At 42.7% G+C, this 21,075-nt stretch overlaps 1 protein-coding gene across 1 annotated transcript in view; it reads right to left on the reverse strand.

Annotated features, from left to right (window-relative positions):
• Positions 1–644: 644 nt before the first annotated feature.
• efna3a (ephrin-A3a) overlaps positions 645–21,075 on the reverse strand; it is a 68,832-nt gene continuing 48,401 nt past the window's right edge. The window contains exons 2-5 of the mRNA XM_058619912.1: positions 8,178–8,479; positions 7,670–7,735; positions 6,110–6,187; positions 645–906 (exon numbers count right to left, since the gene is read on the reverse strand). Coding sequence (XP_058475895.1) covers positions 788–906; positions 6,110–6,187; positions 7,670–7,735; positions 8,178–8,479 — 565 coding nt within the window. The 3' untranslated portion in view covers positions 645–787. The remainder of the gene's footprint in view (positions 907–6,109; positions 6,188–7,669; positions 7,736–8,177; positions 8,480–21,075) is intronic.

Below are 21,075 nucleotides of genomic sequence, written 5' to 3' on the forward strand. Positions count from 1 at the left end.
GTTCTCAGATGGCACTCGCTATCTTCTACGAAACACAGGCTTTGCATGTGCACCTATCACAAAGCCAGGGGGTACTTTTGATGTCTGGAGAAAATGGATTCTTGAAAGGCCTGTGGATATCTTCACAAAGTCTTTTTCTCTTTGCTTTAGAAACACACCATCGCTCTGACATGAAAACATTCCTCGGTGTCAAGGACGGCGACGGCAGTTTGTGTCGCTCACTGATTAAACGAATATCCTGTATAGTCCTGGTGAGATCGTCACTTCCAGGTTGTTCTTTTACTACATTATAGCTAAGTTTTTAATCCATCAGCACACTCTGTCCATCATTCAAGGCTTAAAAATCCACCGCTTTTACGTCTTCACCTTCTGAGCCTCTTTGAGTGATTTAATATGAATGCTACGGAACAGTATGTAGTCTTTATCCAACTCAAAGTTCACTTCCTCTCTGTTTCTGAACATTGGTTGTGGCAAACGCACTTGCATGAAATGCTGTGCTATTCATATGATAACGATGTCCAACAACACGCGGGTGTAAATATGACAGCAAGAAAGGCCTCTCCTTTTTTAAGGTCCATAAGTTGAATTCAAGGATTTTTTGTTTTGTTTGTTATTTATTTAAAGTTATGTTCCTTCTCTTGTGGTTCTGTTGTTGCTCTGCTTGATTCTCCTCCATGTTTCCTCCCACTTTCACACCAACACCAAAAAACTCGCATCAGGGTGGATACAAAGCCCTTTGCACAAGGCGGTCCAGCTATGCATGAAGTGTCACAGTGTCTGACAGTCGCTAGGACAAGAGCACAGCAGACATGAGCAGCATTGCCACTGTGAGAAGAAGGCGGTCGCGTGATGGGCTGCTGCCACTGACGCTTTTCTCCAGTTTGGGAGCTTCAGGGTTAAATTCATCTGAAGAGGAAGGAAGAGAGTGAAGTAAATACGAAAAGTGAGGAAACAAGAGAGAGTGAGTGAGTGAGTGTGAAAAAAGCCACAGAGACAGAAGGAAGTGAACCATTACTACATTATTAATTCATCAATCTAAAGGCTGTGCATGCAAATGGTGTTTTAACATATGCAGAGAAAGAGACATGATGCAATTATCAACAAACCACCGATTATCATCCGCACTGCTACATATGGCTACTTCCCCTGTGGGAGGGAAAATTAAAAACACTTTTTTTTTTTGGTTTCTGATCCGTCTCTTTTGTTGCACATGTATTCCTCTTATCGCGCTAACGATGTTTTCATCCTAGAGGGATTTCAATCAAACCAAATTACTGTGGCCGTACCATTGATTAGACACAACAGAGCGTTAGCTGCAGGGGAAAGATTGAGAAAAGGCTGGGGGAACACATTGTGTAATTTTCACTAAAAACTGGATTACACTGAGTCATTAGGCCTCGTCTCCACATAATGCTTCCCATTATTTCTAGAGCACTGTTACAAGCCAACATAAAGCAAAAAAAAAACACCCAAACAACCCAAACAGAGACGTGTTGCTTACAAATCCATCACAATTGTTTAAGGCCAGTCTGGGCAAGCAGCAGTGAGATGTTGATAGAACCTGTTTTCTGCTTTGTTTTCTATCAGGTAATCTTACTGAGTGCAGAAGAAAGACACAACTTCTTACTGATGCCAGTCACTGATGCCCACATAAGACGGGAGCGTTTAGGAGCCTAAGATTGGACATTCTGATGTTGAATTATGGAAATATTTTGGTTTTTAAGTCTTAAAAAAAGGCCAACAATCCTCTCATAGCTATGTTTTTGATCAATTATGATAAAGTATGTAAAATGTCAGGCCCACGTATCCCCTTTGTTTGTTTGTTCACGCATTTTTTTGCAGTGACAGATAAAAAGGACATAAGGGAGAGAAAAGGGGAGGCAACGGCACGCAGTAAGTGGTCCAGACAGCCCGGAGTCAAACCAGGGACCTGCTGCCCGCGTGGTGTCTGTCGCACCAGGCAGCCGTCAGGTCGCCCTAACCTCTTGCGATTTAATGGGAACAACACCCATAAAATGATAATCCATGCCTTCTCTGGTATTTACTGAATATAATAGAGAATAATTGGCTACGGAAGGTAATGAGAGATAACAGAGACATGTAGTCAGTCTGGTTTCTCCTGGTCGTGCGTGCGACTCTTGGCTGTCACCAAAGTGCGGCGCCTGTCAGTGACGATGACACAGCACAGACGCCCACACCAGGTTGTCCGTGAAGGCGGGAGGGCTCATATTAAAGAGCGCCGCCCCACACTGGGCCTGCAAGTCACGGCGTCGCCGTCATCGCTTTTGTGTCTCCAAAAGGTTACATCGGCCATTACGGAGGTAAAATGTATAGTCTCTGACCATCCTCGTCTTTACATGAACAAATCTCTGCGGCAAAGTCTTTGTGAACAGATCCTCGCCAGTCGCAGAGCTGCAGAATATGCACCTTTCCTAAGCCCTTGTTATTTAGAGAGGCCGCCCTTGGAAGATGAATACGGAGGACGCTGGGAGCCAGAGGCAATAACAAGTTACCAAGAGGTCCCCCCGTACAACCGTTAAAATCACAGCACAATTGCGGGATACAAGCAATCAATTTTCAAGTGCACAACCGGGTGCAGTCTTGTCTGTATGGCGTATAACTACAGACAAGCATGCTTGGGCAGCTCTCCTGTCCACGATAAACTGCCCCCGGCATTTTACAGTGAGATAAAAAAGCCTCAGCACTAGACTCTCAATGAGAGGAAATGTGTTGTCTGCTCTGATAAAACCTTGCGACCCAATAATGGCAGACTTGCAGCAAGGGTGTAAACAACACAGGGGCGATGGAGCCATCATGTGTGATTACAGCCGCGCAGGTCAGCGAGAGAGGTGCAACAGTTTAGAGGACATTAGTACACTCTCTGCCCACTGCTCTGTAGATTGATGGCTTAATGCCAGAGCCCGCCTCTATAGTGCAGCAGCATGTTCATCCAATCATGACCGTCATCCAGCACCACTAAGATAAGACTTTTGTGCAGTACGTTGTTCAAACTCATTGTGAAGTAGTGTAAGGAACATTAAGGGGAAATCATAATGCCCTGATGTTGCAACCGTGGGAATAAAAAGCCCTGAAAGGAGCATCCACTGGTGATGTCTTTGTGCTCTAAAAACACGTAGCACTGATTATGTTGTGGCTTAAAGCTGCAGTGCATAACTTGGAATTGACCATTTTTGTTTTTCTGAACAGAAAACAATGCAACATTATATTTATGCTGCGTCTTTTTGTAAAGCAATACTATCAGACCTGACTATAAGAGCGTTTGTGTGTGTACACCAACAGCACAGCGGTGGGTGGGGCTAAGAAGCATTTATCTCATTCCCCTGCTGAATGTCTGTGTTTTGCCTTCACTGTTTGCAGCCGCCTCACTTTACTAGCACAGTGTTGCCGTTGCCTCCGTCTGTCTTGATGTGAACCAGTCACTTCCTGTGTGCAGCGTGGAAATTACATGAGATCTAAATGCTGCTAAACTGAGGGCTGATCAAACAGTCATTTGTTCATGTTTAAAACTTTATACTCCAGTTTTAAACAATGGGGCCGACTAGGAATCAACAGACATCTGGTGTGTTCAGTCGTTTACAGATCCCATATCATGCTGATTGGTTAATTTTTTTTATTTTTTTTTTATTGGTGAGGAGCAGCTGACCAATTCCAAATGTGTAAGTGTGTTGTAAAATCAGGATTTGGAATCTTTTTTTTACACTAAAAACATGATTCAAGGATGTAAATGTATATCGCAGCATCCTGTTTCAAGCTGTATTTTCTGCTCCACGAGGGAAATAAGAGGGAAATGTTTCAGGGTAAATATGTCACAGATGGAAAAAAAAACACACACACACAGTATACTAAGCTTTGCTGCAGGACTCTATGAAGAAATTATGTATTCAAGCGAGAGGCAGCGAGATTCACACCTAAACATGTAGTTTCCACTTTATTAAACCCTGGGTCTTGTTTTGTTTGTGCCGTTATGAAGAAGAATCAACAAATGTAATAATTGCTGAGATGTCAGGTTTTATAAAAGCTCTGAACAAGCGCCGCTTACACGCAGATTTGCAAACAGTGACAGCATCTAATTTCACCAACGATGAACTGTGCTGAGTGTTTACAGGAGAATATTTGTTTTATCGTTGACTCGTTTTTCTCGCCTTTATTTTTCTTACCCGGGGGGGGGGGGGTCACCACCAATGCTCCTGCATCTAAGCCATTAACGTGATGAGAAGAGTCCAAACATCATGTGGAACAGGAGATATTATTATGTGACGTGCGATGGAAGCAAAGCCAGTAATAACATCAACACGGATGACAGGAAGTCCAACCATGTGCAGTGTCTGTGGGCTGGTCTGGTCCTGGAGGTGAGTCATGAGTGGGTGTCCAGCGGTCAGCAGGGCCATCGGGGGTATGGATTGTTTTCAAGTGTGTGTGTGTGTGTGTAGATCTGTGTGTCCTGATTTTGTTATTCCACCAAATGTATTCAGCAAAATGCATCACAACGCCGGAGGCTATGTTTTTTTATGATGCTCTGCCAGTTTGTGTTTTTTTTTATATTAAATTCCACATAAGCCCGAGCCAGAGTTAGTGCTGAGCAATTCGCCCACCACCGAGCTTTTCCTTTCTCCTCTGCCCCCTCTCTCTCCCCTTTTCTCTGCCTCCTTTCTAGTTTTCATGAGTTTCTCTCGCTCTCTTATCTGTCCCTGAACTTCTCTTTCACTGCATCTTTTTATCTCTCCCCCTCTTTCCTGCCACACACTGCCTACCTCTCTCCCCTCTGTCCCTCTCTTCTACTTCTCTCACCTTTCTGTTTTCTCTCTCTCTCTCTCTCTCTCTCTGTGAAGCTACTTGTGGCTGATGGCTGGAGAGCTCTTGTCACTCTTACTCAGCTGGACTCGGTTCCCATCTTCGGCAGGTCACACTCTCTTAGCCCTGGTCACACGCTTCCTACAGCTCCCAGAAACAACCGTGCTAAATGATTCCCAGCGAGGGGCTTTTGTTTGAGAGGAGAAACGAAAGAAAGGGAAAGAAAAAAATCGAGGGTTTATGTAACCAGTCAGCTGCACAATCGAGTCGCTCGCTGACAAGCTTTTTCCTTAAGTAAACACGGAGCTTTCATTCCGTACAAGACCTCTGCTGACCCTGCGGAGTTTGTGCAGAAGAAAAAAGTCAGACTTTCTCTGTGTGTGTGTGTGTGTGTGTGTGCACCTGAGGTACACTTTGTGGGTTATTGTATTTCAAAACATTAAGGGATAATTCTGCTTTGTTACGACTTAGTTTTGGCCATCCTTCTTATTGGCAACAATAAAACTTTACTCGCCTCACGTTAATAGCTGAGCTCCAGGAACATGTCTGATGGGCTAATAAAAGCCATTTGATATACAGCAGCTCTTAAACACACCCACAGGTTCGCCAAACTCATTTGTAAGACAAACATTACATTTTTTCCCCAGACTGTCCTCGTATTTTTAGAGATCCTCATCATCATCATCATCATCATCATCCGAGTATGTGCGACTCATTAAAAGCACGTGTGCTCACATGAAACAGTGACAGTGGATATTAATGTCTGTTTGTGTAACTATTAAGACCTAAGTGGTGATAAAAATGTTGCATAATTGAATGTCATAGAAAGATGAATTTATATACACACATGGGTTTCTTTCTTACAATAATAATAATAATAATAATAATAATAATAATAATAATAAATAAATAATCTTGGCATTTAATAAGGAGTTTTTTTTGACCTGGTGGGGACTCCAACCCTCCGGTTACAAGCCAACTTCCCTTCCCACTTGGCCACAGGCTGCCCTCAGTTCCGTCTTACACTAATCCAGCACTGCTGATTCCCTGTATCTGCAGTGATCAGGGTTTTCCCTCCTGTTGCAAAACTCTCATCAGCAAAAAATAAAGGTTCTGCTAATCAATCAGCTATGACCTGCTATGGATTTTCTTTTCTCTGCAACATATACATAATAATAATAACACAGTTTGTTCCCTGTAATGATTGCCTGACAAATCAAGCTCTGCAACCACGGCCAAATATTGACTATCGACTCTCGACTGGCTGCAACACACAAACTAACGTCGAATCACTCACCAAGGTTGTGTATTTTGATGTTTGGCCTAACTGTGTAGTCGGTAGAAGTCTGACTGGAGTCGTCATCTGTCTGGGAGACTGAGAAACAAACCCCACATCCACGACGAGAGAAAGAGAGAGAGAGAAGAAGAGGCAGAGAATACATTCATCGAAAAAAGTCAAGAGTCAGACAGAGACAAAGAGAAAAGAGAAAACGTCCAATTAAAATGACAACACTTGGTAAAAGGTACATTTCAGGCCTCATTAAATTGTGTACAGATACAGCGGAAAACAAAGAAGTAAGTACATGGGGGGAAACCGTGGAGAAATCCTGGACTGTGGACTGAATCCAGGCTTCCATCTGAAGATTGAAATCATTACTCCATTTGCTGTTCGTCTAGACACAGAATTACTTTCTGTCTGCCAAATTATCCATGAATAAATGATGTGTGGGTTCGCTGAAGGGCAAGACGTGTATACATCTCTGTGCTTTTTAAAAAACCAAATAAACCGGGCGACCGTGTGCGACTGTTGGCAGGAAGTTGGCAGCGTGTGACGTGAACATTCGCGTCTCTTTTTTTTTCTCTCTCTTATCTTGTAAACGGTTCAGGAGGAAAATGGCGCGGAAGCAGCAGCGGTTTTTGATGGCACGCCGTAAAAATGACCTCGCTGCAGAGGTTGCGACTGACTAGATGCACACGTAGCCATGCGTGCACACGCACACGCTCATTTTATGGCTAACAAACTTCACACTGTTGAGAAACACACACAAACACACACACAGAAAAGCAAATGGAGGCGTGGTGGATGCTTCGATAGATTAGTCGTGACACTGGCATGGGGGGGTGGGTGTTAAGGTGATGTGTACACAGGGGCTGACACTAGTTTAAGTGTGGGATGTATTAGTGCTGACAAGGTTAGAGGAGTGGGGGAGGCTCTCAGCACCGGGCTCTCTGATCAAAGGCCTGCAGGGGAGAGAGCAGGCTACCAGGGTAAAAATAACACACGATACAGAGCAGCAGGCATCAAGAGGCACAACGACAGAAGAGATAGACAGTGAGGGAGATGGAGGGAGACGTGGTCAAGATAGTGGAGGAAGACAAAGATGGAGAGTGACAGAGAGAGAGACAAGGTGTGCGGAGAGGGAGAGAGAGTCAGATCTTTCAGCTTAATCTGTTTCTTTCTTTCTTTGGATCTTTTGTGTGCGCTCTCACAAGAGCATGTCATTCACAGACAGAGATGGAGCTTTACTGTAATAGCAGTGAGACAGGGAATAACATTAAGCCATCACACTCAAAGCGCTGCTTCGAGGGAAAAAGACGCTATCATCAAACCCTTGCCAAGACAGCACGAGGCAGAAAATCCTCTCTCTGAGACACGACTGTCAGATCTCGTTTTTTTTTCCCTTTCTTTCTCTCTCTCTCTCCTTTTCTCTTTGTCTGTGTTTGTGTGCGTAGATGATACAAAGAGATAGCAGAGAAAAGTGGAGACAAAGTGACACAGAAATAGGGGAAATTGTATCAAATGAGTATCAAATAAGTGTGTGTGTGTGTGTGGGGGGGGGGGGTTATTAGGTCTCACCCGTGGAGCAGCAGACGTAAACCCTCAGTCTCAGGCAGCTGTGACCGTGGTGGTGGGTGGGTGTGGCTGAAACAGACAGACGCACCCAACATGTTAACCTTGTGCCCTCTGCAGGCAACATCGCCCTAAACAGTCAGTCTGTGAAGAGTGAACAGTGAACAGTGAACAGTGCAGCGCTGCAACAGCCTGAATCTGTTAGAAACATCGACACGTACGAGAAGATCCAGTCAGTGTGCATCATTTATCTGCAGAATGAACTGAAATGTTTTTGTTTTTTTTGCAAATTTAGAATTAGCACTTTCACTCTCTCTACACCAGGAGTGAGACTGAACACTTGTCACACTCGGAAGGAGAGAGTGAGCTGAGTGATAATCACTTAATCACTGCGATATACAAATTCACCACTGGATACCGTATATAAACCCTTCACATTGATTTTTTATGAACTATTACATTAACTATACCCTCAGGCTTGTTCTAATCCCTCACAGTAAGTGGCCTTACTTACAGATGTAATAGTACTCCTGGCCCACATTGAACTCGTAGCCCAGTGAGAAGGCGCTGTAGCGCTGGAACTTCTCAGAGAACTTGATGGGCGCATGAGGCGCGTGGGGCCGGTTGCACTCCCAGCGTTTGAAGCCCAGCTGTGGATCGCAGGTGCGGTAGCCGTGGTAGTTGACCATGTAGAGGACGTACTGCTCGGCCACGACGCGCTCCAGTGTCCCTCGCTGGCTGGTGTTGTAGTGTGGGCAGTAGATGTCCAGGTAGTCGTTGACGCTGACCTGCACCGTGTATCCCTCCCTTCGTAGCCTAAAATAAAAACACAGAAAGAGCAGGAGGGATAAAATTAGAGGTGGGTTAAGAAAGTTTATAGGTCACATATTGAGGCTTTAAAAAAAAAACGTGTTGTTGAGTCATTTTTGGTAGTGATATGAAGTAGTATTTCATCATATTGCCTTTAGGTTATACTGAAAAAAAGGACATAAGATACTTTATATTGCACATTCTCATACTCTCTGTATACTGTATGTTTAAACATAGTAATGGAAAAAAGCAGCTAAAATGCTCTGTGTTCTAAGGGTTAATATGATAAGAAATGAACTTAAGTGATGCTCATGCCGTCATAGCTGTTTTCCTTCTATTTTCATCTTTTCTTTGACTTGTACTTATGTTTAACACATCAAATTCATCATTGTATAATTAGTAATGCACTTGATAATCCAACACAATATAATAAAATGATTAAAACTGAACATAACAATTGACACCGATGTTTGTATCGCAACCAAAGTCAATATAAAGCTACGTCACAGCGCTAATATCATCAGCTTCATATAAAACACCACTTTGTTGGCCGAGAGTTGATAACACCCTCCTATTTTCTTACTATTGCTCTTTTCTTTGCCCTCTCTCAGAGGCACACAGTCTCACACACGCCTGCAATGTCCGGGATGATAATCTGCACCTTTGTCTTTCTCCTCTTTGAGTCAGCTACAGGCTCGGTCACTGAGGCGGGAGGAGAGCCTGTCATTGGCGATGTATGCTCTGGCCACAGGGGAAGTGGCCTGCACGGGGTGCAGCATATGAAAGACCACGCTCCCTTGGAAACACACACCACTCTGAGTGTCAGCAGGTAAACTACTACTGTGTGTGTGTGTGTGTGTGTGTGTGTGTGTGATGTACATGATGGCACTTCCAAAACTCTGCATCTATGATGTTATTTTGCATTCCGCCACCACGCTGTGAACTTGACTGTTTTTAATACTTAAGTACATTTATTGTGTTAATTACACCATATGTAATTAGACAAAGTGTAAGTCATTAGAGGTGAGCTGATGAGGTGGGAATGTCCTTGGCTGCATTGAGGCGTAACCTGCACTAACTAGCTGTAAGGACACATTTGCACCAGTAGGTGGAAACATTGCGCTGCATTGTATTTAAAGACCAAACCTCTCGTCTTTCTTGTCTGCACCCATTTATTTTCCCCTTCCCTGCGTGTCTCCTCTTTCTCTTACACACACACACACCTGCCTCTCACTATACACACATTGTGCCAGCACATACTCAGAGCTGTGGACACGCTCTAACACACACACACACCTATACGTTACAATGCGTTACTAGGTCAGGCCTCCAGAGGGATTATTATTCAATTACAAAATGAGGATCAGAAATGTCATAACACTGCTCTCTCTTCCACACTCTCCGTCTTTATCGGCGTGGTGTTACAACTGTTCCCTTTCCTGGATCTCTCTCATCCTTTACTCCCATCCTCCCTTTCATCTCCACCTCCTCTCTTCATTTACACACGCTGAGGCAGATGAATATCAGTTCTCTTAACCGAGATTCTTTTCAGGGCCATCAATCTTATCTATGCTTTCTATCCCCGCTGCTCAGATGTGGGATGACAAGACTTTTTGTCTCGCAGTGTTGCGAGAAGAGACAACACATGCGATGCTTCAAAACCTACACCCCAGCCCGCCCACTTCGCTCTGCATTGGCAAACCGGCTCGCTGCCCCCTCACTGACAGGATCGCAGAGGCATTTACAGAACTCCAGACTGTTCACTGTCCTCGCTCCCAAATGGTGGAACGAGCTCCCCATCGACATCCGGACAGCGGAAAGCCTCCACATCTTCCGCCGCCGACTAAAAACACATTTCTTCCGACTCTACCTCGACTAAGACGATAACGACGACGACAAAAAAAAAAAAAAAAAAAAAAAAAAAAAAAAAAAAAAAAAAAAAAAAAAAAAAAAAAAATGTATCGCACTTATGACTAGCACTTCATAGTTTGATTTACTTGAAGCTCTTACTTACTTCTAGCACTTATTTGTACCCAAATGTTTAAATGCACTTATTGTAAGTCGCTTTGGATAAAAGCGTCTGCTAAATGACATGTAATGTAATGTAATGTAAAGGGACTATATTTAGGGGGGGGGGGGGGTGATAGGAAAGAAAGGGGGAAGAAAGTTTGAAATGGGGGAGAGAGGTGAGGTAGAGCTGAGATAAAGAGGTGCAATGCATGTGGAATAAAGAGAACAGTAAGGAGAAGATGAAAGTGCAGAAAAAAGAATATAAAACGTGAGAGAAATATAGCTGGGATGACGTGTGTGTGTGGTTGGGGGGGTTACAATGTGCAAGCTGGTGTGTTTAACATTTTGTCTAATTAATACAAACATAAAATGTCAGTATAAGTGGGAAAAAATCTCTCACAGAGCCAGTGCTAACATCTGGACGCCAAAAACCAAGCGACGACCACGTCACCTTTAAGAAACTGAACTAGCATTTTCAAGCCTCCAGAATCCCATTTGGTCCGGCGCTGTGTCGCCGCGCCTGCAATCAGGCTCCTATTCGACGAAACCGGCCCATCAGTCCGCTCATACGTGTCATCACAATTCACAAAATCGACATCAAGGAAACCTGAAACTAGTGACGGAGACATTCCCAGAGAGACTTCCGAGATACTTTCACGTCCTGAAAGAATGACTTCATTAAACAGTCTATGGTCCAAACCCCTGTGCAGTACTTAATAAACAATTATATAAAACCAAAAAAAGTACTGTTGGACATAGTATTTTACGTCATATACCAGAAAAAAATAATCATTATATAATAATAATTACTGATTACTTTAAAAAAAATGTTAATTCATTTGCTGCTCTTCTAATAATACTGTAGTTTCAGAGCTATTTGAACATGCAACCCTGTTGTTTCATTGTTTTGGCTATCACTCAGCCACACTAGATGTTGCGACACAGCAGGGGGACCATTTCTTGCAAACATAATGTCAGCAATAGATGAAGCAGGAGAGTAAAAATAACTGTAGGAAAAGAGAAAGAGGCAAGGTGCTGCAGAAGAGGAAAAACAGGGGGGGGGGAGAGACTAAAAGGGTGGGGTGAGAAGAAGAAGATGGTGGTTGAGAGGAGGCGGGGAGTCCCGCTAGGTGTATGCTGTTATATAAGCAGTCCACTTAGTGGGACAAGACAGAGCGGTTGCAGGGCAGATAGGAATGCATGGAGTAGAGGAGAAGGAAAACAGAGGATGGTCGTGTGATGAGGTTTAATAACTTACAGTAGAGGGAAGAGGGGGAATGGGAGGGAGAAGAAAACAAAGAACGGGACAGGAAGAGAGGCAGAGGCTGAGACAGAGACATAGTGTTCCCCAAGGGTTGAACATGTATGTGGTAAAAGTGCACGAAAAAGACTGATGGCTCTCTTTCTCCCATTGTCTCTGTTTTCCTGCAGCCTCCAACTCTCCTCCTCTCTCTGTGCTTGTGCATTGTCTTTTGCTGTCTCATCATTATTTTTCCTATGAGTGGGAGAGCGTAGCTAGTTAGTAAAGCCTGCACAACGCGGTGAAGGCTGCCAGGGGAGGCAGAAAACACGTGTGGGGGGGGGGGGGGGGGTAGAGAAAGAAAAAACAAGGAGAGACAGTGAGGAAGAAGCAGTGAGGAAGACTGAGACAAAGATAGCACCACTGCACCTTTCACATCTGCACTGAAAAGAGTCGGAATAGTGCCGGTGTCAATAAATAACAATGGTAACATAGCACTACAGCTAAAAACACTTAGAAACAGACAATGGACAGAAAAGGAGCATCCTCTGCTACCATAGAACATCTATGAGGCATAAAACAACACAACGCTGCTGTTTTACCGGCCAACAAAAGAGAGAGAAAGAAAAATATTTCCTCCTATTCGTGCACAGATAGAACCTAGGTGGTGCTCATTATGGAACACAGCATTCATTTTCAGTTCCACGTGTGTTATAATGCCCCAAAATCTTAAAATTGCCTCTATGATGTTCTTGTACAGTTATTATGAGGGATGCCGTTTTCACTTGAGCCCCTAAAATGTCTGTGACTTTGAATAAATATCTGATTGCAATTATTTTTGACAGGAAGTGCGAGTGCGAAACGAAAAAAACATACTTCAGATGATTACTGTGTGATATTTGTGCAGAAACAAAGATGTTCTCTTCAGTCTGTAGAATAATAATAAGACAATAATTCATCTAAAATCATCTAAAATGATATTTTGACACAACAAATTGAAAATTGCACTATTTCGATATAGAATTTCGATTCATTGTTCTGCCCTAATAACACTGATACCGCTGGAAAGTCTGAATCCATCAGATATTCGTCATAGTCAGAAGTGAGTTGTGTTTCTTCTGTTGTGTCTTCACCCCACAAAACTACCACGGACTCCAAAAGAAAGGACATTAACGCTCGTGGCAGAATTATCCTTTACAAATCTCTGTATCAGCAACTGTCAGAGTCTCACTTTTGTGGAATAACAACTTGGAAATTGAAAAAAAATGCTACACTGTTTGCCAGCGAGGGCTCCATTTGTCTTTCCACATTTAATTTCTTGCAAATAACATATCCTATGATTCCCTTCCCACCGGCTTCATGTGTTTGAATATCTACAAAGCAATTATGAACAGAGCTCTTCCGTGTCAGAAATAGCACTGCAGAGTCAGACGGATTCAGCTGAAAGAATCGACTTCTGCATAAATGCTCTTGTCACTTCTCAGACTTTCGCTCCTTTCAATACGCCAACAGGAAGTAATCCGTGGCTAATTAACAGTACACGGTTGTTTTGTGTGTGCAGCGGCTGGAATTATTTCTCACCAAAATGCCATAAAAAAAGAGATTCTCTGCTGCTTATACTGAGAGGGTCACAGGGGAACGAGGAGGGAATCCTAGCTGACCACGGGCAAGAGGCCGGGTTCACCGTGGACAAGTCAGCAGCCAATCACAGGGTCCACATACAGAGTGGACTCAATGTTAATTTACTCTCCAATCAATAGAAACCTTGAGACCATGGACAAAACCCAGGCATACATGGGGGGAAAATGCAAACTCCAGCTCGTGTTGAAGCAACAATGTAACGTCTTAACCCTTTAACACCAGAGCCTCAAACTGTCCGCCTGGAGTTTTATTCTCATTTTAACCATAAAAGGGCCAGAAAATGTGAGTGATTTTTCCAGATTAACTTTCAATATCTGGCAGAAACAATTTACTGCATTTACTGTTAAAAATATTGTATTAACAATTTAAAATGGAGAAAAACACTGTAGTTGTCCACAATTTGAACAGTATAAAACATATTTAAGACAACGTTTGTTGGAGGCCAACAAAATGGAAACCAAGTATGACAAAGATGCAGATTCTCCGCCTTTCCTGCAACAAAACAGTGGAATTACTGTAATAACCACATCTCTGGCTTTGACGCGCAACTTCTCAGCTTTCAGAAAGAGTTGGAATTATTTCATTACACTTTAACGTGAACGTTAAATCTTGCTATTTCACTTTCTTTAATTGTAGAAGCTTCTCTGAGTGCAGAAAAGGTCAGTGTGGCGTCGTCAGCCGTGACCTTAAAGAAACATTCTCCTCGGGGTAATCAACATCCGGCACATCAAGAGGTGAAGCCGCCAATCCAGGAATTCCCGCGTTATAAACGCTATTTAATACCAATCTTCTGTTTACCACCGACAAGACTCATCCAATCAAGTCCCCCAGGCAGCGACAAGCTAAGCTAGGCTGTTTTTCTCTGTACCTCAGCACCAAACCTCATTAGTCGTGCACACACACACACACACACAAACCGTCAAACAAGTAGACACACACACACACAATCTCCTGTGAGTCATCACTGATTGAGTTAACGGCGCAATTAACGGCCCAATTTATAATGTTTCGATCCAAAATGGAGGACTGAGGGTGAAACAAGTGCTGAGCCAGTCTGTGGGAGGAGCCAGACACTGCAGCTCTCCACTATGAGACCACTGGGAGTCATCCGCCACCTCTGTACCCTCTGGCCTCAGATATATTGAGGAAGATTACCGTTTCATATTTACAGATCTCACAGTAAACCTCTGTGACCCTCCACCTTTACTTCCATGATTTCAAAAGTTTCTTTTCTTCGCCTTCACGTATTTGGGGGGAATGCTCTGCTGTAAGGTTTTAACTGTAACCCTTTGCACACGTTCCAATGTAGCCTGTAGCTCTATAGTGTCATCGGTTACCTACAGTGAATAGTATAGTGCGGGAGTAATTACACGTCTTGCTTGACAGCAATGGCCTTTTTAAAACCAATCACCGCTGACTGCACTTTATCAATTCAAAGTACTCACAGGTCAGTTCTCTGGTGTCCCCGGCGTAGCAAATGTGAACGCAGCAGCGTGTGTTCAGCGCGGAGTCAACGAAACACACGCACAGAGCTGAGGCTGAACGTCGCTGATCATGATGATGAGCGTCGAGATTAAATATCGAATAGCATACAGACTCCACTCTGCTGCTGAGAAATACTGACACTCTCAGATGCGTTCAGAACTTCACTAATTAAAACATGTGCGTTGACGGTCGTCGTTGTGACATTTGCAACGCAGTGAAGCAACTTTAACTCCAAGTGAAACCGCTTTCTGCTCCAAGTCACAACAGGAGTCCATGGTTTTGCCTGCGTTTGTTTGTTTCTTTGACTGTGAGCAGCTCAAAAAGTAAAGGATGTATTGATCCAGTTTTTTTTTTTTAAAGCAACTGTTAACCTTACAAGATAGAGGAAAGTATTGACACTCATTGTGTTTCCATGCAAGCGCCGACAAGCATGCACAGGCTAACTTGAGACGTCTGGGTGTGATAGTCTGACTTTACGGAGCTCAATTTAATACAATATCATACAAGGTTTTAGTCTGACTGACACAATATTTTTGTTCTAATGTCATGCAAACACATTAACCCTGTGCCGTGTTACTAGGTCACATATTCAGGCTTTAAAAATTAGTTTTTTTCGTCTTCTTATTTCTTATTGAGTCAAAGTTACGATTCATTTTATATTGCGTCTTTTGTAGTGATATAAAGTAGCAATAATTGTGCAGAAGTCACAAAATTAGACCGTTTTTATTTTATTTTCATTCATAAAAAGGAGCCAAGTGAACTTTGAACTGGGACGTTTTTCCAAATTTTACAAATTCAATTGAGTACTTTCTGTTCAGATGTGTCTTTTTCCATCAGATTGTCTATAGGTTGTGCTGAAAAAAGGATATTAGACACTCTATATTGCACATTCTTATACATACTGTATGTTTTAACATAGTAATGGAATAAAAACAGACACAATTCTCTCTGTTCTAAGGGTTAACTGTGAGAAACTGATCTGCCTTGGCAGAGGTTTTCCTCTCTCTGAGTGCTTTCTCTTTTTGGAACATGCAGAAAGTTACACATTAGCAAGTTTAAATTCATATTTTTTTACTGATCTTTTAGAATTAAGACGATCTGCCTCCCTCTCAGTAGGAAGTCACAGAGCGGCTCCAGCTTCCAGCAGCTTGTGAGGCCAGTTCTTGCCAACGCACGGAGTTGAGAAATGGATGGTTCACTTAACGGATGGTCTGTGTGCTCACTATTCAACCCTGTGGCCTACTGTCGATGTTTGGTGTGTCTGTTTCCCCCCCCCAGCCTCGCTCCAAGCATGGCTTCAGTGAAGTGTTGTACGATGAAGTTGGAGGTAAATGTCCCGATGAGAGAGACAGATTTCAGGTTTCATCACTGAGTTTATAATGATCCCAGGGTGAGGAGGACAGAGCAGGCAAAGCGAAAAAAAAACAATAACAACGCTATCAATGATTTTATGGCTGGTACAAGGGCTACCTGTCAGTTAGCCTGATGAATGCTAGTGTTAACAAAACAGCAGACAATTGTAAAGAGATCCCGATCATAGCCCAAGGGAATATCTTTAAATGGCTTGCTTTGTCGAACCAGCAGCTCAAAAATATTCAATTTATACGACGCGGCACAGAAAAACAACACAAAACTCATGGGAAGCAGGGAAATGATAAACGAGTAATTGCTTTTCATTTTTAAAATCCATTTATCGACTTGCTGCCATTATACGTGAAATTAGTTTTTTGTTTGCCAAAAATTGTCTTTGATTTTGTTAAAAATAAATGAATACATTTTGTAAAGGATTGAAGAAGTAAGCAAAAATAACCTGGAGGGGGGGGGGGGGTCCTCCTTTGGTGAAAACTGCTCATATATGCAACAATAAACAAACTCTCCAATAACCAACGCATGGGAGCCACAACTCTTCTTGGTTGTTCAAGTTCTTATTTAAAGTGTGGCAGTGAGGGAAATTAGACTGATCATGATTGACATATTAATGCCAATAATGTCAGCTCCAAATATGATTACATTTCCAGCAAAGCATTATGGGTACCCGCCAGGTTGTTCCCGACGAAATATGAACAGGCGTAAATTTCACTGATTAATCCATGTGACTTAAGCTGCTCTTTACTTTCAAGACATCCACAGAGAATTGGTAAATATCAAACAGAAATATGGATGACACTGTTGAATATTCAACTGTGGCTCTCTTCCAGAGAGAGTCTTTGCATAAAATAAATATAAGAGAGGCCACCAGCAATTTTTTTTTTTTTTACTTTTATTACAGTGGTATCTTTCCAAGTGCCACTTGGGAAGGTTTTTCTGGTTATAATTGGCCCCTGGGCTTAAGGCTTTGCAACAGTGTGGCAACTCAGAGTGGCAGCAGTATGACTTACACTTAAGTGAGCACTCAAATCCAGCAATAAAAAGGCCTATTTTAATGACTTGTGCTCAGTTTTGTGCGACTGAGATTTTGAAAATATCAGTGCTGTAGTCTCTGTGATGTCCAGAAATCTGGGAGAAGTTGAAACGGTGAGGAAAGAGGCAGAAACTTGAGACGTGAAAACCACACAAACAAAATGGACCGACTGAAACAACGTGAACTGAAGCAAATGAAGCAACACAGAGGATAAACCACTGGGATCATCGTACACAGGCGAGAAGACAGGACAGGAAGTGAAACATGACAAGGAACACACAAGGAAAAAAATACACAACAAAACAGCAAACAAAGAACAGAAAATCAGACACAAAGAACTCAAAACCCCATCTATCTTCTACAGGGGGGGCGACAGGGTCGTTGGTGCCAACCCCAGCTGACATAGGGTGAAAGGCGGGGTACACCCTGGACAGGTCACCAGACCAACAACCATCCACTCACACCTACGGTCAGTTTAGAGTGTCCAATTTGCCTAATCCCCAAATCTTCATGTTTTTGGATTGGGAAAGGAAACCGCAAAACCCACACACACACAGGCACACACACACACACACACACACGCACACACACGCACACACACACATGGGGAGAAAACGCAAACTCCATGCAGAAAGGTCCTAAAAACTCAAGGTAAAGAGAATAGAAGGAACAACAAAGAGACCAAACCCGGGGGTCATGACAATGAACATTGTTCATATTAAAGAGTGAAAATACAGTTTGAAGCAAACAGACAAAAATCAATTAGTGGATCAGACGTATTAAGAGTATCAGAGTGAAATTTAGATTTAGAAAGTGACATAAAGATATAATGTGTGGTAGCTGTGGAAGACTGAATACTCGTAAAATACTACACTTTACTGAATTTAATATAGTATAAGTGTTGGTCTGATATCAGATATCATATAATCCAAAACAACCAAAAAAGCCTACATATTGCATGCTTCAGCACAAATGTGTTGTTTACAGCTTCATAGTTCATAAATGGTCTGAAATGACTATATCGGACTAATATCGGTATCGGTGGATACTGGAGTTTGTGATATCGGTATCGGACATCAGTATCGGGCACTCTACTCTGACTGTGTGATGATTGTATCCTGTGACAATCCTCAGTAACGCGTGTTCATCTCTCTCAAGGTGAGGCTCTAATTGTTTCTCACCATTAGAGGCCTGATCGCTCCCACATCTGTTCTCCTGCTCTATCCATGAGCCCACGTCTCACTGATGACTCTCAGTGTGTCTCCTCTGCGGACGCAGCTCCTGAGATAATGAAACGCACCGTTCACTCCCCTCGTTCCGTCATGTCGCGAAGCCACGGCTGCCGCAAAGGTCACACATTCATACGCGGAGATAAGTGGCCAACTCCTGCGGAAACTCAATGTGTTTGTGTGTTTTTGCTTAGGTAAGGGCACAAACAAGATTGAAATGAATACGTTGGTTGAATGTGACACTGGGGGCAAATCAAAAGTTTGTGCCTCTCTTTATTTTACCTTTAGTAAACTGGTAGCTCCCCTGAGAAGCATCTTCTCTCGTACACGAGATAAATAAACAATAGAGATGGCTATCAGAACAAACTGGAGATTAAATCTGAAATAAAAACAACAAATCAGCTCTGCTGTGCTTACTTTAACCCTTAGAACACAGAGCATTTGTCATTACTATGTTTAAACACACAGTATATACGTATATAGAGGCTATAACAATGTGCAATATAGAGAGTCTTATATCCTTTTTTTCAGCACAAACTATAAGCAATCACCAACTATATAAACACACCTGAGCAAAAAAGTACTCAAAATGTTTAAAATCAGATTCAATTTGTGAAATTTTAAAAAATGTCTCAAAAAAGTTCTCTCGGCTCGTCTTTAGGAACAAAAATGAAAAGAAAAACTGTCTAATTCTGTGACTTCTGCACAATTATCGCTACTTTATATCACTACTAAAAATGCAATATAAAATGAATCATATACAACAGATAAAACCAACATTTTTTAAAGCCTGACTATGTGACCTGTAAACACACCCCCCCAGGATGTCCATATAAGGAGTTGTGTATTATCTAGATAAGGGTTAAAGTAACAGATGAGAGAGAAAATAAACGAGGACATGAAGAAATGAAAGTGTGCATACATGTTTGTCTATTTCATTGCTTCCAAACTAAAAAAGACGAAGGCAACAGTTTTCCACAGAAATAAATAAATCACGACAACGTCTTGAAAAAAAGTGCACAAAGGTATCGTATTTTTCTGTGAAACATCTGTCAGTTACTGACACAAAAACAAAGGTCGCACCACCGATCTGCTTCTTGAACCTGTGAAAACACATTTCTGGTCGAGCTGCTTCATCTACCCAAAGTGGAAATGATGGTGCCAGAAGAGTCTGAACCGGAGGTGAGGGCATATTGCAGCAATTGTCACAAACCTGAGATATTACCTGTGATGACAGGCCAATTTCGATTCTTCTGCTGTATATGTTACCACTTAACTGTGAAGGGTGCCGGCCTTAAAGGGTGAGCGCGGGGAGATAGCAGAGGGACAAGCTCATCATCAGGATGAATTCTCTACAGCACACATGCTCAGTGCTTATCTCGCCCATCAACGGAGCACAGGGCACGCGCTCTCTGCTCTCACTGGTCAAAACAAATCCAGCTCCCAGTCCATGTTGTGTTTTTGTTAACCACTGGGAATATGTTGAATTGGCATTTACTCCCAGGTCAAATGACTCTGCAATGCTTGAGGGGGTTTTAATCAACTTCTGCCACCGTCAACATCAGTGGCAGGAGAGTCCCGAGTCTCAAAATCCTTGATTCGATCTGATTCTCAAACTTTTTTTTCTCTCTTTTAGCCCATATGGGGTCTATTTTTAGACTTGTTTAGTGTAGGATCATTGGTTTTATGTCATGATAACTCATTTAACTCCCATTTGGATTGTCTACATGGTGCCATGACTGCTATAATGTCCATCATTTGTTTGCAATGAACCACACAAAGGCCTTATTGTCAAATTGAAACCATTCATTAACAGCATCACGAAACCTGTTCTGCTCAGACCTCTAGTGACTTTATCCTTGACATTATCATACATGGAAGGTAACACACCGTTGCTTGGCATTTCACAGCGTGGTTCCAGTACGTTAATTAAGTGCTTAAATTCAAGGTTTTCCACCTCTGAATAAGGTCGCACATCTGATGCTACAAACACGTCCACAGCGCTAGTGATCACTTTAGCACGAGTTGAACTTTGTGGAGGTTTTTGCTCCAAATGAGGACGGAGGAGTTACCTGTGTGAACGGAGTAGTTTTTGTAGTTAGGTTCGACAAAACTCACAGGGAACGCAAAATATTTCCACCCCCCGGTGACTTCAGAGGCGCGAAAGGGGGGTTCAAGTTCGGTCCATGTGTTGCTCAAATCAGCAGTTGCCGTGGTTACAGCAGCTTCAGGTTAGAGGGAGGAGGTAACATGTAGTTCTGCTATTATGCTACGACCGCGACGTGGTTGAATCCTCGATTCCAGCTTTGCTTTCGAAGGTTCGAGATTGTGACGTGGTTTCGATCAATGTTCAATTGAAAATCTAGATCGAGACACCACTAACGCTAAAAACAGGGGAATACCCTCAGCTCCTCCTCATCTGCTTCACTTTTAGCAGAGATGCAAATTCCAGCATCATTTCCTGTGCAATGATGCAGGAAATGCAGTCTTCGAGCGGTTAGCGTCGCTGTTAGACATGACTGCTTTTGGTCAACCTTACAACAGCTCTCAATATGTTCCATTTTGCCTCTGAGTTTAACCCTTAGTGCTCACACGG

Source organism: Solea solea, chromosome 20 (assembly GCF_958295425.1).
Source record: "Solea solea chromosome 20, fSolSol10.1, whole genome shotgun sequence".
Taxonomy (NCBI): Eukaryota; Metazoa; Chordata; class Actinopteri; order Pleuronectiformes; family Soleidae; genus Solea; species Solea solea.